Below are 24,826 nucleotides of genomic sequence, written 5' to 3' on the forward strand. Positions count from 1 at the left end.
ACATATTGACCAATGACAGACGAGTTTACTCAATGGCGGGCTGCAAACTATTCGTCTAGCTTCGTGTCTTCGTGCTAACAATAACAAAGTACTAAATGAACTTTAAAACTTGCTTCATGATGGATTTGACACGTCTCTTCTGGTCTTGGCTGTCCTTTGTAGGAACAGCAGCGGCAAACATGCAGCGATAAGCGGAGTCTTTTCGGTTTTTCAATAGTATATAACACCCGGTGAAATGCTAGCTAGCCTCAGTTTATCTGATAATATTTGCAGCTACGACCTCGATGAGATTGAAAAAGTATTGAGTGTTATTAATTATCTAGCCAAAATCTCTGGGATCGTCGATTAATAAATGTCTATTTGAATTTTAATGTTGAAAGCCAAAACTTCCAAAACGGTCCAGAATCACTGCACCAATATAGCCGCTAAGCTAAGCTAACGAGACTACATTATTGACAATGTGCTGCGGTGAGGTCGTCGGTCTTATTATTTTGGATGCGTTTTCCATACAAAAGCAGCCGAATTCTTGTTAGAACACCCGGTGATCGTTGTAAGACCTAAATCTGTCTCTTTTGTTCATCATTTCGTTACAATTGCCTGGTTTGTAAATTAAAGTATCTTCATTATTTTCTATAGAGCCTTAACAGCTGTGAACAGTGAAGGGTGGAGATTTGTTTCCACAGGTGAAAATGGTAAGGTGTGAAGCCATTGGACCCATTCTCAGCTTGCAATTTGTTTTTGATTCATCTAAATTTCTTCTACTTCACTTTGCAGATTCGCATTGCAGCACTAAACGCTGCTTCAACAGCTGCAGATGAGTCCCAAGACCCGCTGAAAACCCACAAGAGCCAGACTAAAGAGGCTCAGGTACGGACCCATCAGATATCAGCTGTCTGCTAATGCAGACATTTTATTCTCCAGAGCAGGAGTGCCTAAATTTCTATCCATCTACAGGAAGCTGAGGCGTTTGCTTTATATCATAAAGCATTAGATCTCCAAAAACATGACAAGTTTGAAGAGTCTTCCAAGGCTTACCATGAGCTCCTCAAAAAGCCGCTGCTCAAAGAGGTAATTTTGTTGCTTTAGTCAGCGAAATACATCCAAGATTCACAAATTAGGTCTTTTTAATTGGCCTTTTGGAAATGTGTAGCTTTAAAAAAAAAAAAAAAAAACCCACAAGGGAAAGGTGTATTCAGCATAGTTAATGCATCCTTATCTTTCAGGCGATGCCTTCAGACGACCACCGAGTGGGTGTCAAGCATCCTGGACTGATTTTGAAATACTCTACATTTAAAAATTTGGCCACCATGGCAGCAACACAGGATGACCTAGAGACTGCTATGGAGTTTTATTTAGAGGTAAAAACATTTATAATTTCAATAGAAAAGCCCTCTTTCTCAGTATTTCTTGAATGTTTTTGATAAACCATTACACTGTCTGAGACCTTCTGCCTCCTGTCATGATAGAACTCTCAGACTGTATTTTACAGACAGTGGTGCAGTATTTGAATATTGCTTGTTTGTGTGGTTAAATGAGTCCTGTTGTGTTCCATGGTTTTGTTCCAGGCTGTAATTTTGGACTCCACTGACGTCAACATGTGGTACAAAATCGGGCAGGTGGCTCTGCGACTTGTGCGCATTCCTTTGGCTCGGCATGCCTTTGAGGAGGGATTACATTGTAACCCAGACCACTGGCCCTGCATGGACAACCTCATCACTGTTCTGTACACCCTCAGCGACTACACATGTGTGTCATCCATCATCATCATCATTGCTGGAGCTGCAGCTCAGGCAACATAGTAACTGTTGTCATGTTTTCCAGGCTGTTTGTACTTCATCGCTAAAGCTCTGGAGCGAGATCACTGTTACACTAAAGGTCTAGTGCTGAAGGAGAGGATCTTTGAGGAGCAGCCCTGCCTGAAGCAAGACACTATGCAGATGTTCACGAAATGGTGACATGTGCCCCCTGCACACACACACACACACACACACACACACACACACACACACACCTGTTGCTCTCTTAAGAAAGTGTTCAGCATCACAGCTAACTGACTAATGAAGCCATTTTCTTTTGCAGCCACGTATCGATTCACTATGTGGAAGTGGAGAAAGAGGAGCAGGACTCCATCTTGGAAGAGGCGAGGGAGCTGAGGAGGCGCAGACAAATGCTGTCTCGCTGTGACCCACAGCCCGACCTGGTCCTGATCCAGCCAGTCCACTGCCTCACGTGAGTGCTCTTGATCTTTTGTTGCTGTTTTATGATTTCTCCTTTTAAAACTAAAGATTGATTTTGTATCAGATGGAAGAATCTTGGTGAAAGCCTGTTGGCCATGTACAAGCACCAGACCACATGCGAGCCCCCACGCCCGAGCCTCGGCCGCAGGATTGATTTGTCAGAGTATTGTAACCAAATCCTCCTCCAGAACTTTCCTCAGCCCACCAGTCCCATCTGTTTGGGCCCTTCCACCATTTTAAGCAGCAGTCCGAGTTCTTCCCTCCCGCCAGTGGCCCTGGCCGAGCCTGCAGCCCTGCCTCAGGCTCAGGCTCAGGCCCCGCCTCAGCCTCAGGCCCTGCCTCAGCTTCAGGCCCTGCCTCAGCCTCAGGCCCTGCCTCAGCCTCAGGCCCTGCCTCAGCCTCAGGCCCTGCCTCCGCCTCAGCCTCAGCCTCAGCCTCAGCCTCAGCCTCAGCCTCAGCCTCAGCCAAGCCTCACCCAGAACACCGTGGAGATCAACACCACCATTCTGCCCATCGGTTTGTTCCTTCTGCTCATTGAAGATAATAAGCATCTTTTTAAACTTGGCTAACAGCTCATCCTGCTGCACGTTCACAGCTACAGCCATGGATGTGTCGCTCACTGATAAAGTTAAGAAAGCACCAAAAAGGAAACGAGTGGTGGAAGATATCGGGGAAACAGCCAAGCGACGCTCGGCTCGTGTTCGGAACACAAAATGCAAGAAGGAGGAGAAGATTGATTTTCAGGAACTGCTTTATAAATACCTCCCATCGAGGTAAGGATGACCAGCGCTGCAGATAAACTGCAGTGTGCATAAATGATACAGCTGTTGATTTGTGTGACTCTTTTTGTGCTGATTTCTTTTTTTCAGGCTGAAGAAGTTTGATCCTGATAACGATGATGAAAGTCTGAGTAACCTGGAGACGCAGTGTGATGACAAAGATGATCTGCAGCTCCTCCATGGCAGCTCTCTGCCTACTGGCTCTGTTGATTACATGGAATCTGGTATGAACTCTTGTGAAGTTCCACAAAACGCTGCTCTTTTGATTGCTGTTGGATAAACTGTCTCTGCTGTCTGCAGAACAACAGGATGTGCACAACTTCCTCCTCAATAACATCAGTAATGGCGGCATCCTGGACTTGAAGATGCGCTATTTGAAAGCAGTGGGTCAGAAGTTCCTGAAGGAGTGGCCTCGAGGTTTGGCCGCTGTGGTGCTGGAGGTCTATCAGACATGGCGGAAGCACAGCAGCGGACTTCCCAACCCTCTGCTGCGAGACTGCAGCAACCAGCATATCCGGGTAAATGACTGCAGAACTCTTTCAATGATTTGATGCTCATTGCATTTACATAAAGAATAAAAATGACTAGAGAAAATTGGGAAGAAAATTGAAGGTTTTTCCTGTCGTTTTTAAAATTGTTGATTGAAATAGACATAAATATGATCATTTAGGTAACAACTTGGATATTGGCTTGTGTAAATAACTTATGACCAGTGTTATTGAATATCCTATTGGCAGAAGGTACATTTCTAATCCTTTTGTATTTTTTACTCAGGAAATGTTGACGATGAGTTTGGCCTGTATGGAGTTGAAGTTAGAACAATGGTCACACACCAAAGGAAAGAACAGTGAGTGCCCATTAACTTTTCCTGTTTTCATCAGTTATTACGCATCAAATCACGATGTGAAGGCTGTATATTAGACAGTTTGTTTTTGTTGTTTATAGCATCTCCAAGAAGCAGCAGCATCAGTCCTGGTGATGACGAGTGTCACTCTGAATTCCCTGGGAAACATTTCCAGGGTGATCTTTTGCTGTTGGCCTTGGGTTCATGCCAGAAGGACCTGTTTGAGAACGACTGGCTGGATGTCATGGTGCGTGTGTACTGGCTGAAGGCACGGTTTCTGGCCCTGCAGGTAAACGTTTACCTCAAGTTTACTTCTGACTAAATGAAGAATTTCTTTTTTTTAAAAGCCTGTTTACTGGTTCCTCAGGGAGACATGGATTTAGCTCTGGAGAGCTACGATGTGTGCACAGGCCTGTTGCAGAGCAAACCAAAGAACCATGAAGGGAAACATTACACCATCAGCCTGCCTAACCTGCGTGTGGATGCTGCCATCTCTGTAGAGGAGGTGCTACTTCACTTTATTTCTGTTTAAAGTTATAGACTATTGAAATGTTTCTCGTCTGTACAACAAAAACAACAACCTTTTGAGCTTCTCCAGGAGCGGCAGGCCTTTGTAGAAATTGTAATAACTACTTGCTTGAGGCTAAGAAATGTATTTCATTGTCCATTATAGAATATGATGGAAGCAAAGTTCTCTGTTGCCAGGGTTACCACTCTCTTTTTCTCTATTGACACTCTGTTTTCATGGTTGCCTCTCTGTTGCCATGGTGCCGAATGAATTGCTGATTTGAAATTGGATTGATTTCCCGTTGTTATGTAAATTCTCAGATGTGTTTGGTGTTGTGACGAGCCAGGTCTGGCACGTGGCTTCGCCTGTGACATGTGCAGCATATTGTTTAACTGAAGTCAGAAACTGAATATACCAGCATTAATGCTGTCAGATGATGCAGTGCTTATCTATGCCACCATAAGGATGTCGGAGCGGTTCGTCTTACACTGGAGACATACTTATGATCATCTATAAATCAAATGTTCACTTTAGATATGGATTGGGAATGATCCAGCTCCCATCTGATGAGGTTGTTGGACTCTCTTTTGCTATTAACAGATTGAAAAGCGGCTGAAGTCTCTGGAGCGTTGTCAGTCTCTGGAGGAGATCCAGCGTCTCTTCGAGTCTGCGGAATTTGACTCTGTGGTGCGCCTGCTGCAGCCGACTCTGAGCTATGTCAGCCGCGGTAAAACACTGGAGTTTGTGAGCTCCACACCAGAGCGGCCCGCTCAGCTGATTCTCCTGCAGGTTAGAGATGCACAGAAAAGCTCACGCTGATAATTATTAAGTGTCTTTTATCCTAGTTAATGTGTTTTTGTGCATTGCAGAACTCACTGCTGAAGCTGGAGGACGTCCAGCAGTGTTTGGAGTGCAGCGAACAGGCCCTGAATGAAGCTCTACAGCAGCTCACCTCTGCTCCTCATGGCACACCTCCCACTAAGGAGGAGTGGGTATGCACCATTAGAAAGCTGCTGGATGGTATCGAGGTTTGCTTCACCAAGGACTCGCAGCTTCTGAGTAATTTCCCCCACTTCTCCAGTTTGTCTCGACTAGCAAACAACCTAATTCAGGTGAGAGCGGCTTTAGATAGTTACACTTCTGCTGGAGAAAAGGTTCAAATGCAATGTGTGTTTCTTTCAGCTGATTAATCTGAGCATGAGCACTTCTGACGACCCCAAGGAGCCTTATTTCTTCTCAGTTCTGCCCTGGATTGTTCTGTATCGCATTATCAAACACGAGGAGGCTGCTTTCGACTGCGTGCTTCAACAGCATATGTCAGTCGGAGATGATGAAGGTTTGTTTCATGTGCTCATTTTATTCCTTTATTCCAGTCTGAAGGTTGTAACGTCCAGTCTCGCTTTCAGATGAGTCAGACGCTCCCATCCTTCCCTCCTCGCTAGCACTTTTGAACACAGCTCATGAGTATCTCGGTCGACGTTCATTGTGCTGCAGCTCGGATGGCACACTCCTCAAGTTCTACGTATGTTATTAACAAATGCATCTCATTTCTTTCCCTGTAATTAAAAAATACCCAACTATTTTCAATATGTCATTAATTTTTGAAGTGTTGTGTCATATCTGTGTTTAATATTTAAGCTACCGTTTGAATGATGGTGCCTGATTTTGCAAAATGGACAGTTCAGTTTAATAGTTAATCTGTTCTTCATAATCACAATGTGCTCAATTCAAAAGTTTCTCTGTGTTTTTGATGCAGGTTCGAGTTTTGGAGAAAGAGCTGGCCATCAGTTCTAAAACCGACTCTCATCCCTACAAAGAGGAGCTGGAGATGGCGCTGGAACAGTGTTTTTTCTGCCTCTATGCTTATCCCAGCAAGAAGAGCAAGGCCCGATATCTGGACGATCACTCCTCTCCACAGGTTCTTGTGCTTTTCATAACAACAGTAACACACTAAAACACACAAGTTTCATTTGTTGCTCTGTGAATGTCTGAACAACCATGGTGCAGTACTGAAACTGTGTAGCGGTTCTTTTAATATCTGACCTTTTATTGATAATTTACTGAGAGCTTACACTGACAGTATTTATAACCTAAAGCCTAATTCATGCTGATAAGGGCTCTTGGATCAATTGCCACTAAAAGAAGTGTCCCTCTGGTCATGTCATCAAGAGAGTAATTGCGTTAATAGACTTGAGTGAGAAGCACAAACTCGGTCCCAAAGTCTCGGGCGCATCTTGTCTCTACTTCTGGTTCGCAGCCCTGTATCAGTCTGCCACTCTCATATCCAGAATTGGTCCGTGTTTTGCAGGTGGAGCTCCACTGGAACAATGCACTCTTCATGTTCCAGTACTTTAAGCCCAAGTCGCTGCCTGAGTTCGACAGCTATAAGACGAGCACCGTGTCGGCCGAACTGGCCAATCTGTTGAGGAGGTTTGCCAGCATCGCACCACCAAGTGACACCCCCAAGCTGACTATGGAGGAAGTATCTGCTTATATTGAAGGCATGACAGAAAAGGTTAGAAAGTGCTGTCCTCATCTGTGAACATTTGAGTAACAATTTTATTTTTTATTTTTTTTACAATTCTTTTATTTGAGTGTTTTTATACGGGATGAGCAGCATTGTTTTGTTTTTGTTTTTTTCCCTAAATGTACGCCGCCCCTTTTCAGGCGCCGTGCCTCCCTGAAGGAAGTGCTCCTCCTCCTCCAATCACTGACGAGATCCACTACCTGCTGGCTGATTACCATTTCAAAAACAAGGAGCAGTCCAAGGCCATTAAGTTTTATGTTAACGACATCTGCGTGTGTCCTACAAGGTTGCTAACTTCTCAACAGTGTCAATGCATCAGACAGTTCCTGGACTTGTGTTGATTTATTAACATTCAGGAAAAACTTGATAATTTAGTGTGACGTCAGCAAAGATGTGACATGTGTCCTCAGGTTCGACTCCTGGGCCGGGATGGCGTTAGCACGAGCTAGCCGCATTCAAGAGAAGCTCAACTCCAACGAGCTGAAAAGTGACATTCCCATATGGAAGCACTCGCAGGCAGTGCTGAACTGTTTCAAGAGGGCGCTGGAGATCGACAGCTCCAACCTTTCGCTCTGGATCGAGTACGGCACCATGTCCTACGCGCTGCACTCGTTTGCATCACGCCAACTTAAACAGTGGCGTAATGAGCCAGAGGTGCTGAAACAGATGAGTGGTTGCAATTGTTCAGGTCAACTTCCTGTCAAACAGGAGTCACGTCTCTGTCCCTCTGTATCGGCTCAGATGGTGGAAAGGCGAGACGCCATGTTGGAGACGGCCTTGCAGTGTTTCCAGGGTGCTTCCCGTTGTGAGTGTGACAGCGATGAAGAGGAGTGGCTCATCCATTACATGCTGGGAAAGATCGCGGAGAAGCGGAAAGAGCCACCTGTGGAATATCTGCAGCTTTACAAGAAGGTAAAACTCTCATTTTAATCAGACTTTTGGAGTTGTAGTGGGGACAAAAAAACTTTTATTTTCATTATCTTCTCATTTTCTACTTTAGAAGATCATTTTTACATGGAATCATGTTAAATTGATTGAGACTGACCTCGACGTGATCAAATATCACCCCAGTTTTATAAATTTTATAAATCCCCTTGTCTCCACTTTTTAATATCTGCTCATATTAATTATCTGACTAAAGATCTAGCGCTCGTTAAAATAATTCAAATATATTTTCACTGCTCTTCCTGCTATTGTTTGATAATCTCCCTCAAACAAAGATGGGCACCCTTCCACTCTCACAAGACATTTCCTTCACATTAATTGGCATTAGTCACAGCTCCGTTCTAATTGGATCACTGGGCACAGATGAACTGTTTAGAGACCTCATGTCACTGAGGGCAGCGTGCTTGTCGGAGAGTCTGCTGTCAGCCTGCTCAGGTGCGTCACTGCTCGGTCACAGGCAGTTTGTATTTTCAGGCAGCTCACTATCTGCATGAAGAAGCTGCCAGGTACCCCCGCAAGATCCACTACCACAACCCACCGGACCTCGCCATGGAGGCCTTGGAGGTACACTCCCTCTGCTTGTGTCTCCTGTCTTGCTTTAATTCCCTGTTTTTTTTCCCCGAGTTTCAGTTTTCCCGTCTCAGATGCAGATGATATAAAAGTCGTTTGATCGTTATCAGTTAACAGTTTGAGCCGCGTTTCTGTGTTTAGCTGCATTTCCGTCTCGGTGCCACCATTCTGAAGCTCCTGGAGGCCAACGAGTCTGATCTGGACCACGAGCTTTTGTTTAACTTGCTAGTCGAAGCTGCTACTGGGCCTTTCGCTCGAGGGGAGGAGAAGAGTATGCCGAGCATGCCCAGATCTCTCGAAAAGTAACCTGCACTTCCTCGTATTAGTTTAAGAAACATTTATATTACTACGAATTATGAAGGCCTGATTCTCTGGTGTTGCAGGGAGAAACCCCCATCTATGATGGACTTCAACTGCCCATCTGTGTGCGTCAACAACACCCTGATCACCTCCCGGCCGTCGGCCGCCACTCCAGGTCTCACATCACCTCTTTACGTGGCCGCGCCGTTTGACCACGATTACGCCAAACGCAAAACGCTCCGGCGGCAGCAGTGGCAGCAGCAGCAGCAGCGGCAGGAGGAGCGGCAGGCTGATGGTACAGTCCCAGTGTGAGGCACAGTCTCTGGGGTTGGGCTCTTCGCCCTTTCTGCTCAGTGACACGGAGGAACCCCGGGGGTGGGCGCTCTGATTGCTAATCACCATGCTTAATGGCTGTGGTTTCAGTTACAATGACCCCCGCACATGGGTGATTGGGATGGGGTGACACAGACAATGTGGCTGCTGATTATTTGACTAAAATTGCCATGGCTGACAAAGGTGTGTGTGTGTGTGAATGTGTGTTTCCCAGTTGTAGCTGCTGCTTTGTTGCTGGACTGATTATTGTGCATCTTGCCGGGGTTTACGGCTGCTGCTCTACTGAAATGCTAACATCCCGTTTTCTGCTCTGTCTGTTGTGGTTTTATGTCTGTTAGGTCTGTTTAATGTCTGTTAGGTCTGTGTTCCACACGTTGTTAGGGTTTGCTTTGGCTCTACCCAGAAGTAGAATAAAAAAACATGGACAGTGTGAAAGTCTCTTGAAAGCCATCTGGAAGTTGTTTCTATTACGCTGATGTTTAAAACATCTTTTTTGCAGTAGAACAGACGGCCTGATAAACGCAGAACTCGACAACTTCCTGGTCACATCAGGTTTAAACGCTGCTACATGATGGATGTGAGGCTGCATCCTCCATCTTGTTTAGAGTCAGTTCAGCCGAAGAACATCTGTGTTCTTCAGAACTGTTTGTGAGAGAGGAAAAAAAACAATAATGGCTTAAATGGCTCAAAATTAACCAGCGTTTGTTGATGTGTTTGTAATATGTGTTTTTCCCCTGAAGCTGAAAATATGATTCAATATCCAGGAAATGTTTCCAGCACAAATGAGCTCTCTAATTTACTCGCAGCGACCGTCATTTATGTAACAGCCTGTTGCTGCCGTGCTGCAGCCATGATGGTGCAGCCTGTGATGAAGCCAACAGGTCTGCTGCTCTTTTTCATAACTGAAGCTGGTGCCGAGATCCAGATGGGCCATTTTCCCGAGTTCTGACTGCAGATCTCTTCTGTGTGACAGAATCGGTCTGGCCGTCCTCTCTGTTTCTATGTTGGCGTGAGTGTTCAAATAATGCAGCCATATTGCCTGTGTTGCCAGTTTTTGTCGCCCTTTTTCCAGAATCCTTCCTACCTACCTGCCTGCTACCTCTTTGCCTGCTTGCTTATTTACCACCTGCTTTGCCATTTTGATCTGCATGTAGTTCTACGGGGAAGTGGGGGGGGGGGCTGCGGATGTCTTCACGGGTGGATTGACACGACTTCCTCAACCACTTATTATTTCAGATTGGTCTGGACTTAAATTCCCTGGAAAAATTTTTAAGCACAAACGCCGCACTTGATGTTTTTTTCACTAATTGGACATAATTTCCTGTTATGAACAATTAGTGAAAATGCCACAACTGGTCCAACACAGCTGGTGTTTTATGGGCAAACCTCACCTGAGAGGGAATTCAGAAGGTTTCAGTCCTCATTAAAGCACATCAGGGTGACATGACTGCAGAACCTGATTTTGACCTTATAATGCTGATTTTAAGGTTTTTAATTGTTTTACATCATTATCCAGAGGCAGAAAGAGCTCAGTGCACTACAGGAAAGACACAAAACGGAAGCTATTAAAAGTATCTTCACTAAGGAACCAAAGTCTTAGATTTTGTGAAACAGTTTCTGTCAACTTGCAGCCAACAAGGGGAGAGATAAAAGTAGACATTTTATTTACTTTATTACAAACCACAGTACATAGAGGAATCATCACAGTTCCTGACTTTGGCCATCGGAGGGCAGCTGCTCTGGTTTCGAGGCTCTGCAAGTCTTCATCACGTTTAGCCTGCTGGAGTGTGTTGAGCTTTTTCAGCCACCATAATATCACACAGAAAGTCAAGCGTTTGATTTCTCCTGTCCGAATCAGGTTCTCATCAGTGGATTGTGGGAACTGGAGTAATCTTTCCAACTATGTCTGAGGACAGTTGTATTGAATATACATTTGGAGTCGTCCTCCTGATGATGTTTTAAAACAGGCTCCCCGTATCTCCAACAGCCTCACCAGAGTTTGACCATGATTACTGCCTGCCCAGGTCTCCATTGTGGCTGGCTTCTCTGAATGGTACTGCTCTCTAAACCCACCAGACTCTCTGAGGAATTGTCTTTTTTTGGCTGCATTCTTGTAGGAAGCCCAAATCTCCCAGTGCCTTATTAACTCTGCTGCTTAGCCTCATCCCCAAAAGTCCCTCGTTGTTAACTGAAGTAGCTGAAGCTCGTTGCCCCTTTGACTCTGTTTGTTCCAATTCTCTGCCAACTTTTTTTTGTGTTTATGCTGAGGCTGGACACTGTGGTAATTAAAAGGAGTGCTGGCATTCTGGTTTTGGATCATTTTCAGAAACAAAGAATCTGCTTTTTACCAGTGTGTCATTAGGGAAGCACTAATGAGTCTTTGTTTCTCGTGTCCTAGTTTAATTTTGCCTACATGCTGTTACGACAGGGAAGGTTTGACAGTTGAAATTGTCCTCTAGGCGTTTACTTCTTTTAAGATGCAGCAAAAACTTGACATTTTGGACAAAGCAAAAAAAACTCTTAATATCCCCGAACACCGGCGTGTGTGTGGCTGACGTGACCCGCAGTGTTCTTGTTTCTGACAGAGCGCAGCCAAGACAGTGAGGTGGTGATGCTCTCGGACTCCAACTCCACCCAGGATCCCTTCACTGACCCCACCAGCTCACAGGACAGCAGCCACAAAACCGTCTTCGGGAAAGCCAGCTCGTCGTCCTCCGAAAGCACCACCCCTGTGAAGGATGGGCACTCCACATCCGAAGACACGCGTATGTGTCCGTCGGGACACGTCTGTCCACTGAATCAGAATTGAATTGGTCAGAAATATCAACTCTTTTCTGACAGATTTGGTCTTTAATTCTTCTGTAGCATCACAGGGAGAGAATTTTGGGATCTTGACTGAAGAAAAAGTCATCCAGGAAGTTGTAGAATGCGTGGTGGTGACACTCCCAGAGACCCAAAAGGTCCCAGTGGAACCTTGTCCCCAGCCAGTTCCCGTCCCCGCCACACCTCCAAAACTTTCAGGTCCATCTCTGCAAGCGGCACCTCAAACCCCCGCCAGCGAGGGCAAGAAGAAGCCGGAGCCCCCTGCTGAGGTGATTGAGGTGCCTAAATCACTGCCTGCAGACCGCGTTGAGCAGAGACGCACACTGGTAGAAATGTGTGTCCGCATCCTCTTCCTGTGCCTCAGCCGCTTCCCTCAGCACTACAAGAGCCTCTACCGTCTGGCCTTCTTCTACACCAACAGCAAGACCCATCAGGTCAGTCAGCCATGTGGCCGTGGCTTCATTCTGGCAGTGACCCGTGTTTGTGCCTTTGTGAAGGGCTGATCGTGGCGTCAGTGAGGTCGGTTATTCTGGCAGAAAGTTGGACCTGCTGGAAGGTTGACGCTTAAGCAAAGACTGAATTACAAGCGCGGGTCTGTTCTTTTCCAGTTATGATATTACAGTGATGCCTGACAGTAACAGTTTGTATTGTGTACATTCTTTTAAGACCACAGTTAATTAAAAACGTTTATTCGGTGTTTACCTGCTCAGCAGTGACGGTCCAGAATGTGAGGCAGGAGGAAGAGCCGAGTGTGGCCGATCCCTGCATGTTCCACGAGTCAATGTGATTAAAGCCTCATTAAGACCTTATTAGGAGGAAAACAATCAGCCAGCAATGTCAACAGGACGCTGTCTTACTCCGCTGTGAGTAAATTCTGGTAAAGATTCGTGCCATTTTCTTTCGACTTTGGTGCACGTCTCTGAGATCAGCTGTGAGCCGAGTGGCTTGAAGCAGCCTGCGTTGCTGTAATGTGGGCAGGGGTTTGCGTGGGTGATGGCGTGCTGCTCTCTCAGCCAGTTTGGCACTGGGAGTTTGCTGTAGTGGGAGCCTTATGTCAGCTTTCCTGGATCTTTATGAAAACCACTGATCTGCGCATTTGATCTCAGCCTTTCCTTCGGCTTCCACCTCCAAAGGTGCTATCACAGCCAGCTTTAAAGTGTCTCCAGCCTGTCAGTTGACAAAGGTTACTCAGCTCACAGTCTCGGCTCACTGGGTGTTAAAAAGCCTCTTTGTTCTCTGAAAACCTGTCCAGTTTATCCTGGAAGCAGAGAGTGATTTCATGGTGGAGGTGCTGGGTTTGTAGCGGTGTTGGCAGATTTGTGAGTCATCCGACTGTGAATAGAGCCGTGTTTTATCCCGATTAGCCTTCTTTCTTGTAAAATAAAAACATCAGTTCAACACAGCTGTCGGCCTCTTGAAGATTTTCCTCGTTATGGCATCCGCGTGTGCTTAAAGTCTAAATGTATGTGGCTTTTTCATGTATTAATTTATTTAATTCTCACCACAGAACCTACAGTGGGCCCGAGATGTGTTGCTAGGAAGCGGTGTCCCGTGGCAACAGCTGAAGCACATGCCAGCACAAGGACTTTTCTGTGAGAGAAACAAAACCAACCTGTTCAACGTAAGTCTCAGTTTGCTCCTCCATCTCTCTGCCATCCCGTGTTCTTCATGACACTTCCAGCAGTGGTTGATGTTTTATTACTCCCAAAAGTCATTTACCGGTAGTTGTTGGATGTGGAGATTGTTGTTGCCCTTTCACTGTAAACGTCTGTATTAATAGAAGAGGATGTTTGTTTTTACTAGAAAACTATCATTTTCAAATACTTTGCTGGCAATGTGATGCTGGACACAGGTTTTGCTGCACGTTTTCCAGCTACATTTTGAACAGAATGGTGAATCTGCCAAGAAAGCATAGTTGTCCAATAAATGTAGCATCTTAAATGTATCTTTAAATCATTTTTTTAAGTTAAAGATGAGTTTACAGTCCACATAAGTTGAAACGCTGGGACGATGTCCTTTATGAGAAGCTGTCAGCACCAACACCAGCACAGTTCAATCTACAGTAAATTTAAAATTGAAGGCATTTTTTAGAGAAAAGGGTGACGCTGATGATAGAAGTAGAAGTAAAGCAGGAACATTAACACCTGCATCTGTGTGAAAAACCTGCTAAAAATGACTGAAACAACCTGTTGGACAAATTATTCTTTACTACCGGTATATAAGAGCATTCAGATGTGTTTAAAGCAGCAGCTCGTTCATACCTGAACCTCTGACATCATGTCGATGTCTAAGTGCCTGCTGCTGCCCCCCGTGCTCACATTTTCCCTTTTTATGTTATTTACTAAAGTCTGACTGGCTGCACATAAACAGCCCGAAATAGGGCTGATTAGATCGTTAAAGCGGTTTCATGCAGCAGGAGATGGTTGAATTATCTTCCTAATGTTCCATTCCTCAAATAAAGCAAATCAGTCTAAATTGAGACACACCGCATTTTCCAAATCGAATAAAATTTGCACAGTTGTTTAAACTACACCTGTGCATTCAGTGACACCTCATAAACTCGGGATTATTTAGGGAGTTTCCTTTAGAACAAGTTTCACATCCGCTTCTTGTTTGACATTTGTACCCATTACAATTAAAAAATAATAAATAAAAATAAATCCCATTTTGTTGGTCGTGTGCACAGAATAATTATGGCGGCGTAAAGGTGCCTTTTCAAGGCCAAATCTGGGTGATTTTCCACGCAGTAGCAGATGACGCTGGCCTCTTTAAAGGGAAACACTGGCTGGAGAGTCAAACATGGACTCCAGAAACCTTCTGCTAATAGGCTGTAGCGGCAATGTGGGCCAGCTCTGATCGGGAGGAGCCCACTGTGATGCTCCGACTCCCACTGGGCTCGCGCCGAGTCCCGTCTGTAGGCAAAGCTGCCGCTCTGTCACGCCAACTGCCGGAGCTTTACTGTTCCCTTCAAACAAGCCCCACACCGCCACAAACCACCCGGTATTATAAACACGCTGGTTTCATGGAGTCTCAGGGTTCTGCAGAGTTGAGCGATTCATATGTTTCTGGAGCACTTTTCACGTCTTTATGTAGGTTATCATCTCCCCCATGACCTCTGGGGTTTCACTGGTGACCTACATGATGAAAGTGTCCCATCATTTTACTTTAATATATAGTTTTTAAATAGTTGCAGGTGTGCAATAGAGTAATCAAAGGATCTGAAAGATGTGGCTTTTAGTCACGTGGTGTTTTTATCATGATTAGCTTGTTTTAAATGTCATATTGTGCTCCCTTCCCATCTGATGATATCACTGGTTTCATCAAATAGAAGCCTAATCATAAGGAGCAACTCTTCAAGTTCTTTAACGGCAGAAACTCCAGCAGTGGACCGAGGTTGTAACGGGCCGTGATGAATTTGCGAGGACTTCCCCCTGAGAACCCCCTCCCTCCTCACACCCCTTCCCCCCCCAACATGACACGCACGCGTGTGCTCTTGCTTACATATTCTTCCTCCCACACACACGTTCACTCTACACGAAGCTCCACAGAAAATGGTTGTCCCTGTTCAGAGCCTCTAACTTCCTCCAAAGCATGTTTCAATGTTTGGATTTCCACTGGAACTTTGCTGGCAGGTAAGACTGCGCACGTGAGAGTGTGTGTTTGTACGTCAGAGTGTGTGTTGTGTTCTCTTTGCGTGGTTTTCATGTGCGACTGGAGCATTTGTGTGTTCAGCTGTGCAGCTTGCTGGAGGCGGAGCTCCGCTCAGGAGCAGAGCCTTGCTTTGTTTTTCCCTCTGCGAGGAGGCTCAGCCCTCAGAAATGTGTCTGGAGGGGTTTCTGGTGTGTGTGTGTGTGTGTGTGTGTGTGTGTGTGTGTGTGGATGTCAGACTTGAATGCGTTAGGATGTTTGAGGTATGGTGACGAGTGCGAAGGGAGGAGAGGGAAAAGCGAGAGCCATTTACATCTTTAAATTCTCCCCTGTTGGTTTTTGCGCTCTCCCTGTGGTTGTAAATTTTTCAGCCAGTTTGTGCTGTCATGTTCTTTTTCCTGTTGATCACGCTCTGCTCCTCCCCCCCCCCCCCCCCCCCCAACTCTACTCACCTCCGTTTCCTCATTACTCTCACACACTCTCCTCTGTTTGTGTGGGTTTGCACCGATGGGCGGGAGCTCCCGCAGAGGCCGCCTGATTGGCTGGCTGCAGAAGGCCTGTGAGGATTGGAGGACGCGGAATGAGGGGGAGGGACGGGAGCGGGCTGGGGGTCAGGCCAGAGTGGAGATGGAGTGCGTGGGTGTTTTTGTTTTGAGATGTCAGGGTTAGAATTCAGGAAGGGAGCGCAGTGCTGCGTTCCCTCCAGGGCAGCGGTAGAACTCTACATGTGAAGTGGCGCTCACCCCCCCCCCCCCCCCCCCCCCACCGTCTGCCGGAGAATCTGAAGCCCTCCCTCCGGTCTGAGATCGTGAGCGCCTGTTTCAGGGTAGAAGTGCAGCCAGAGCGTTTGACGGCAGCAGGAATCCGTCCAGAAGAGCAGTAACGCAGGCAGGGCGTCGCTGTCGTTGGGGATGGTGAGTGTTTCTGCGCGTCTAAATCGAGCCGTCGGTCGTTGGGGCGGCGTTCGGAAATAAAAAGGAGATTCCTAACGTAGAGAATAATGGAGCTGAGGCTGCCTGGAGGAGCTGCCCGAACCCTCTGTCTTCTGTTTAAAGATAACCTGAGCTAAACCTTCTCACCACGTCGCAGCCCTCACACCTCCGAGTTTAAACTAACAATTCTAAAATCCCAACAACGTTTCAAAAGTTTGATCCTCACAGATCTGCCGAAGGCTCTTCGGATCCTCCTTGTTTTTGAGTTTCCCGTTGTAACTGAAGCGATGCTGGGATTGGAGTTGAGAGCAACTGTCTCACTTTTCTAAGTACTTTTTAATGAGGCTATCTGCTAGAAACGCTGCTCCCCTGCAGACTCTGGCTGTTCACAGTGACCGCCTGGGTCGTTGAAACCGTTTGGTCAGTGGGTGAAAATGGAGTGAATCGTAATGAGTTGATCTCTGCTCGTGACTGGACCGGGGGTGTGTGGGTGGGGACCCGATTACCTCAGCGTCAGTTCCTTACCGCTTCCACAGACGCTCACTGTAAATAATGTCGGCAGAGAAGACGACACCGTCGGTGTCACCGCCACAAACGAGAGGGAGAACAACAACCCGACGTGGTTTCACATTTAATAAATGACAGTAGCAAGTTGAAGGGTAAAAATGCTGCAGGCATTACTGGGTTTGGGGGGATTTGGTGGTCATTTTGAATATCTGAAAGTGTTTCTGGACCAGTAATAAAGAGAAATAGTGGAGGAGTCTTTTCTGATGCTCCCTCAGAAGTCAAATGGTCGCTCTAATCTTCTGAGTTGATGTTGCTGTAGATGTTCGGAGTTCAGTCTCCCCTGCTGTGGCTCTGGACGTCGCGTTTCCTCAAAAAAAAAAAGGAATCAGTTTGGTGAAAGGCTGATAAATTTGCTTTAGCTGTCCGTCATAATCTGCCTAGAGCGGAGCTTTAGTAAACAGATGTTGCTGTGGTTGGACGCTGCTCTGAGGAACCGTCCATTAGATGTGGTGGGGCTCACCCCCTCATCACACTCATCCCGTTCCTGTTGGAGCCTTCTGATAATCTGAGTTGAAAGGTTCAAAGCTACGTGTGATTACGTAATCCTAAGAAAAAGAATCCGGATCATTTTGCCAGTTTGAATCTAAAACGGAGATGATTGAAAACATTTGTCAGATGGAGCCGCTGTTGTTTCCGCAGTATTTTTACTCTCCCCGAGGGGTTTCACACGCGTGCTGACGTCTCACCCTAAAGATCGGGGGTGTCGATGGGACGTTCACAGAAACGCTGAGGATATCCAGAAAAGTTCTCGCCACGCTGTGTTTCACCCTCAGGAAAGCTCACCTTTTCAGAGTTGAGTGAAAGTTTCTGCTGTCAGGTTTAAAGGTTAACTTAAACGAGGCATTTCTGACACTGTTGGAGACCTCTAATTACGTAACCCGCCTCTCTGACAACCCGTGCCACCCTGATTTGGCCTGCGGCGGCGGTGACGACAGCACGCGAGTCTCTTCTCGTGTTTTAGTAAAGAAAAAACTACCGACGTTTTCAGCGTTCAGCCAATAAACGCCGTTGAACCTGTGATGGCGTCACGTCGGATCCTGTTGGCGCCTGGTTGGGAAGTTTTGACCCGCTCAGATCTTTACTTTTGTCCTCCAGCAGCTTTGACACCCGTCTGTTCTGCGAGCTAATCGCATCTCATCTGTCGTACATCTCCCTTAACATTGTCTCGTGCACGTTTTCCTACACAGTGTCCTTTAGAAGGCGCCGAGGCCGCCATCTGTATGGCGATGCTAGCTTCAGTCCGCAGCGCCGGCTCTCGCGTCACCCGCTGAGAGGACATGTGCTCTCTGAGAGGCGGAGCGGCCATTAAAAACAGTCCTCCTGGTTTCAGAAGAGCACGGCTCTTTGTTTGAAGCGTCTCCAGCGTTGTGTTGTGACGTTGCACCGGGGCGAGCGCTAATGAGGCCTCCTATTATATATGTAGCCCTCACCCCTCCCCTCTCCGCCTCCTACGTAGCCTCCACGTCTCCAAGATCTCTCCCACGGCTTTTCCATTTCCTCATTAGGGTTTTCTCTTTCAACTTTACTCCCATTTTCCTCGTCTCGCAGTGAATCTCATCGGTTTGCTCTCAAACGCCAACTTTCATGATTTGCACGCTTCTTTCCTTCTGTTCCATTCATGACGGAAGGTCGTACAGTTGAGAAGAAGACGCAACATGTTCTGTTTTTTATTGATGGTTTCCATCATCATATAGCAGAAGAGAGTTTGTAGCTCATGGATTTATTTCAGTTAATTATGCAAATTACTGTATGCTAATGTGCATTTTAGCATTTTCACCTGCAGCTAAAACCAAACTGAGCCGAAACCGAAGGAGGCAGGTGAAGTTTGACAAGTTACTGCGCAATATTAGACATAATAATCGTCCAGGTATTTCATTGGACAGGCCCCTTCACGCCTACAGCATCCATTTGTTCTCAGACCATCCCAAGTATCTGTATCTTAGTCGAACTATCATCATCATCATCATCATCATTTCTCTGCCTCTTGTGTTCAGGGCATCTGGCGTATTCCAGTAGATGAGATTGATCGCCCGGGAAGTTTTGCATCTCATATGAACCGATCCATCGTCCTCTTACTGGAGGTCCTGTATCAGCTAAAAGATCACGACACTTTGCTGAAAGTCTCCTTTATGCTGCAAAGAACCCCTGACCAGGGAAAGTAAGTATACTAAGGACCAGTTTGAGCAGGTACCTGTCTCTGGTTCCTGCCGTTATTTACAGGAACTGCGTAGAAGAAACTGCTACCCTTCATGTAACAAATCGCATATTTGTTTTATCATTTTTCTCCACCCAGGAAGTATCTACGTGATGGTGATCGCCAGGTTTTGGCCAAGAGAGCGTTCTTCCTAACGGTCAAAGTCCTGGAGGACAATCTGAACACTCTGACTGGGGTAAGAAAGCACCAGCCTCCACGCCACTTTGGTATATTTGAAGGTTATAACAAGTTCTGGTCTTTTCCAGGTGTCTGAACAGCCTCACAAAGTGCCAGGGACCCCCTCCGTGGGGGAGATGACCACCACGGATGTGTCCAACAAGCCCAGTTCAGAGGACAACAGGACCGCTCTGCCTAAGAAGCCCAGACTTGCTGACGGAGTCGCTTATACGGTATCCAGAGATGCTTCCCAAGCACCGCTCGCCCCACCAGTGCTGCAACCCACAGATAAGAGCAAAGAGAGTCTCCCCGAGAAGGTGGACACTTCTGGGACTGATGGGCACAAAGCCGGGTCAGAAGAACCCATGGACCTGGGAACTGGGATCTGGAGAAGACCCGCGGGCCCGACAGAACAGCAGACAGAGGCGGGCACCTCTGCGGAGCCCCTGCAGAAGGTGGAGGTTGGACGGACATCTGAGCTGTCTCTGGAGGACCTGAGCATCAGCTCCAGGCAGCAGCAGCAACTCCAGGCCTCAGCAACCACCAAGGTCACGTTGCCAACCAGCGGGACGGATCAGGGGACACCGCGCAGGCCCAGCAGGAAACGGAAGCTCTTGGAGGATGTGGAATCGGGAAAAACGTTACTGTTGGATGCCTACAGGGTGTGGCAGCATGGCCAGAAGGTCATGACCTACGACCTGGGGCGAGTGGAGAAGATCATGTCAGAGACCTACATGCTGATCAAACAGGTAAAACATTTCCAGAGTTCACCCGGGTTTGGGTTTTCTTCTCACGGCTGTCACGGAACCTCACAACAGTAGTTTTTTAAGCCTGAATCACAGAGGAAAACCTGCGTCCAGTCACAGCATGTTTAATTAAAAGGCTGCTCTTAAGCTGCAGCAGCAGCTCCTGCTCCACCAGCAGATGAACCAGTCCGGGCAGATTCTGTTGCTCAGAGAAGCTTTTCTCTCACACACCCGTGAGAGGTGTCGGCAGCAGCCAGCAGGAACATAACATCATCTGCTGCTCCTTCAGCCAGAACAGGTTACAGTTGTGACATCTGCTGGTGCGTTCACCCTCCTGCCTTCCTTTATTAGCACCAGTTCTGCCATCACAAGTGCGGAGATTCCATATTAGACACGTTTATCTTCTTTAAAAAATAGATTTGAAGCTTCTCCCGGTTCAACAAAGCCCCTCTCTTCATTACGGTGATAATAACAGATTGATTTTTGCTATCAAGAACATAAAGACTGATGAGAACTCCCAACTCTGCTAAGGCTGTGGTGTTTATGAGCCCGGGCGGCTGTGAGACACGTCTCCGTCTCTGGGGTTTATGAAGCCAGCAGCTGTGTGATGAAGATGTTCACTCCCACACACGCTGCGACGGGCCGTGAAGTCAGCTGATCCTCCGTTAGCTGCTCTGACAGCCGTAACATGTGCAGTAATAGATTCATCAGCCTCTTCACAGCTGTGGGGAACAGCTGGATGACAGATGTTTGACATGCTTTAGTGCTGCAGGGCGGTTGCTACTTCCTCGCTCCTCATCACTCTTCTGCTTCTGTCTCCCCTCTCAGGTGGACGAGGACGTGGCTCTGGACCAGGCCGTCAAGTTCTGTCAGATTCAGTTGGCCACTTCAGCACAAAGACAGGTAGATGTTTACCTCCGAGCTCCGTCCTGCTGTCCGATTTATCCGCCCTCGGTCATCTTTGAACCGTGGAGTCGTCAAATTCAGCCGCAGATGTGAAGGTTCGCAGCCCAGAGCTCCGTGGGCTCGCGCCGTGTCGTGCTGCGCCATGCTGAGTCGTGCTGAGTCGTGCCGCGTCGTGCCGAGTCGTGCCGAGTCGTGCCGAGTCGTGCCGAGTCGTGCTGAGTCGTGCTGAGCCGTGCCGAGTCGTGCCGTGCCGTGCTGAGTCGTGCTGAGTCGTGCTCTGCGGTCGCCTCTCACCTGCAGCTTCTTTTATCCAGGCCACATGAGAGAAGCACGCGTCATTTCTTCACGCTGCGAGTGCTTCTGTCATTTTCTGGGTTTAATGTAGCTTTGTTTGTAGAGATGATGAACACGTTTCCTGTGTGTGTCTCTGTCTCACACACACACACACACACACACACACACACACTTACTGCTATCCAAATGAAGCCTAATAGACATGATCGTTCCTCAGCCCCCTCCCTAACCATCTGATGCTGTGCTGGCGAAATGCGTATAATTAATCGTTACTCTTCTACATTTTGATGAAATCATTGAGCAACAGGTGAACAACGCTCCGATGTTTGTGTGTATTTACCCACAATTCACTTCTTCCAACAACACGAGCAAGGGAAATGTCATTAGCACAGAGAAACAGGAATTACACTTTGACCACCGTAATAGCTGTATTGTCCTGAAGATGAGTCATCACACTGGGTCTATTCCAGATTAAAATGATTGTAGTGTTGTAAAAATACCCAAAGGCCGGTAAAGATGATTGATTGTGTCACGCGGCTTCTAGGATCTCGGCGCCACCGTCCTCTGCGCTTTTCTTCCTGATCTGTATGATGGTAGTTGATGCACTCACTTCCTGTCGCTGTCTTCTGCGGTGTTGCCATGACAGCAGCTGCCGCAGGTTGTTTGTGCAGCTTCTGTGTTGAGGAGTGGTCGTTGATGGGACGCGTTACGCCTCGCCAGGACACGAGGGAAGCCTGGCGGGGCGTCGCTCTGTGTGTTTGACTGATCACATGACGCGCTCTTCTGTCTCCCTCAGACATCGGTCGACGCCCCAACAACGCCAAAATACTCTAAGGAGCACAGAGAGTACTTCTTCCCTGCCTCGCTGCCGACACCTGTCCTGCTCAGCCAGGTCGCCTGCCACCCGCCCTCCAGCCAGGACGCCCACGCCAAAGTGGCCTACGAACCCCTGAACAAGCTGTCCAGACCCCCCGCTCCGGCTTTCTACGAGCAGTCCCCAGCGCCACAGCAGCGAAGGGGGGCTGCAGCCACGGCCTTAACGCCACACACAGGTACGGCCACACGGGGGGAGTCTATCAGATCAGGATGTGAACAGCAGGGGGCACCCGTGGGCTTCCAGGGCCGCGTCCACATTGGGGAGGGTCACACCTCAGATCAGGAAAAAGACTAAAATATTGAACAGTCGTTTAATGTGGGGAAGTGACCGTTAGGGGGCAGCAAAGAGCAGGTTTAAGGTCACCTCAGTGAGTCCAGTCCCCCCCTACAAACACACAGACACCACTGCAGCTCTGGGTATTATGTAATAGTTTCCTTGGCAACACGAGTAAGGAGGCTGGGAAATCAAGTCGTTTTCAGCGTTCGAGCTGCTGATAATTTCACAGTGTCGTATAACAATAAATGCAAAATTGTAAAAACTGAGAGCAATTGTCTTTTGTTTGCTGCATTTTCTGCGTTTGCCTGCTGATTTTGGAATTAAGAATAAACTCAGCATCACACCTCATCTGTGGAGTTCAGGTCTTATTTTCACAGCTGCAGATATCCGTGACAGTAAATCCTGTTAGTTTCATCCCGAAGACAAGATGGTAAAGGATGGTTTTCAAGGTGTAAACGTGTGTCCAGGGGAGCAGGAGGAGCCCTTGGAGGGAGTCTCGTACCGACAGCAGGAGTCGCACCTCTGTCAGCAGATGAAACTGGCCTCTGTGTCTCAGGGGGGGCAGGAGTCCGCAGCAGCCGGCTGGTTCCAGGAAGAACCAGCCTCGTGTAGCACCGCTCAGCCGGGCCCAGGTCAGAACCTCTGAGTCAGCCGCCTCTCTGGACAGAACCTCTGACATCACGCTAACATCTCCATCTGTTTCTCCTCAGACCAGCAGCAGCAATTCACCAGCAACGAACACTCGAAGCTTCCAGACCCCAACAGGATCCGTTCCCGGATCCCCCCCAGCATGCCAAAGCTCTTCATCCCGTCCACCGTCAAGTTCCCCCCAGAGATCACAGTCACGCCTCCAACGCCCACGCTCCTCTCACCGAAGGGCAGCATTTCTGAGGAAACCAAACAGAAGCTTAAGGTACGGCTCCTGTTCACGTCTGCCAGGTAACACCTCCAGCTAACATCTGGCTCATGTCTCTCAGCATCTGCTACATCTGGCTGACACGGCTAGCTAGCGGCTAGCCTGGGGCCTTATCTTGCTCATGTCTAAACCACAAGCTAATGGCGTGGTGGCATGCTAACATAAGCTAACGCCCCGGGTAACTTTCGTTGAGTACCTCAACGGCGCCCTCCTCTGTCTCACCCTATGTAGAACGTCATCCTGTCTTCTCAGTCTGCAGCCACGGTGAAGAAGGACACGCTGAGCCAGCCGGTGCTGGAGGTTCAGGAGACGTCCAGTCAGGAGTCGTCTCTGGAGAGCGAGTCAGAGGAAGAGGAGGAGGAAGAAGAATACATGGACACCTGACCAAAACCAGGAAGTTCTCCCCGTGTTGTTGTTGGCTGAGGCGCCGTTTTGTGGTTTTTAAACAGACAATGGTGGACCCGGTCCCACGGCATGTTTGTAGTGTGTTTGCAAATATCTGCTTCTGGATCTCACAGCACTCTGGATCCCAGCGCTCCCGCCTGTATGCATTTTTTCCATGTTTTGCACTCGCCGTACCTCCACGCTGCAGCTAAGAGAGCTTGATCCTTTACGCCAGCATGCAGATTTTCCCGCCGCAGCAGAGACAGTTGAACAGGACGCTGAACACGAGGACGATCGACTGCGTTTGAGGCTCGCCGCCTCACAACCTGTAGCAGAAAGGAAATGTTTACATCCAAGCTCCAGGACGTTTTTCTGTCAGAACGTTGTGCTATTTTTGTACACTGTAATATTTTTGTGCGATATATATTTTCATTTCTTCGCTGTTAACCCGATTCTTTGAAAGACGCTAAAAACTGAAATAAAATGTTTTTGACAAACACTAATGAAAACGGCCCAAAGGAGAAAAAAAAATCAAGTAATTTTGCCAATTTCATATTGATGGTGACAAGAATGCCGACACAGACTCGACGTAGCTGGCAGCAGTTAGCCGCGGATTTTCCTGTTCAAATCTGTGAGTCTGAGGATGCTAACATGTCCTTTGTGAAGGACGGTTGCTCCACGTGGTGGCAGGAATGTTGTCCCAAAACGTTGCCGGGTCGGACGAGGGCGTGAAGCAAGTTTCAATCAGATCAATCAACCGATTAATGGTGATTCTTCAATAATGTGCCTGATATATAACGTTTCAGCTGCACCAGGAGCTGAAGCCACAGCCAGCGAGGTTAGCATTATAGCTCACAGGCTTCGAGGTATTTAAATTAAAAATGTCTTTCCTTTCCCAAAACACAGCGATGTTGCATTTTGACTTTTGTATCAGTCATTTTGAATTAACTTGATTTTTGATGAAATGTAGATTAACAAAAAACATTGTTTCAGATCACTGTGATCTAAGAATTCACCCTGATGTGATGCGACGACCTCGAGGG

At 47.4% G+C, this 24,826-nt stretch overlaps 1 protein-coding gene across 9 annotated transcripts; it reads left to right on the forward strand.

Moving 5' to 3' along the window:
* Positions 1-24,286, forward strand: cabin1 (calcineurin binding protein 1). 9 transcript variants are annotated; one of them, XM_029830330.1, is made up of 39 exons: positions 1-88; positions 637-692; positions 775-867; positions 955-1,068; positions 1,224-1,358; positions 1,566-1,746; positions 1,822-1,951; positions 2,080-2,229; positions 2,302-2,753; positions 2,833-3,010; positions 3,107-3,240; positions 3,317-3,534; positions 3,791-3,863; positions 3,962-4,149; positions 4,228-4,365; positions 4,969-5,157; positions 5,238-5,480; positions 5,551-5,704; positions 5,775-5,890; positions 6,125-6,286; positions 6,677-6,883; positions 7,036-7,181; positions 7,306-7,549; positions 7,637-7,807; positions 8,315-8,404; positions 8,552-8,712; positions 8,794-9,005; positions 11,031-11,096; positions 11,629-11,808; positions 11,885-12,300; positions 13,374-13,487; positions 19,008-19,171; positions 19,307-19,403; positions 19,474-20,133; positions 20,959-21,033; positions 22,127-22,382; positions 22,951-23,115; positions 23,194-23,396; positions 23,631-24,286. In XM_029830330.1, the coding sequence occupies exons 2-39, from the start codon at positions 690-692 to the stop codon at positions 23,781-23,783; spliced, it is 6,831 nt and encodes a 2,276-aa protein (XP_029686190.1). In that variant the 5' UTR covers positions 1-88; positions 637-689; the 3' UTR covers positions 23,784-24,286. The 9 variants fall into 9 exon arrangements, with proteins under 9 accessions (XP_029686190.1, XP_011613846.2, XP_029686191.1 ...); XM_011615544.2 differs by having other exon boundaries at positions 30-550; XM_029830331.1 differs by having other exon boundaries at positions 30-550; positions 23,652-24,286.
* Positions 24,287-24,826: the final 540 nt, after the last annotated feature.

Source organism: Takifugu rubripes, chromosome 21 (assembly GCF_901000725.2).
Source record: "Takifugu rubripes chromosome 21, fTakRub1.2, whole genome shotgun sequence".
Taxonomy (NCBI): Eukaryota; Metazoa; Chordata; class Actinopteri; order Tetraodontiformes; family Tetraodontidae; genus Takifugu; species Takifugu rubripes.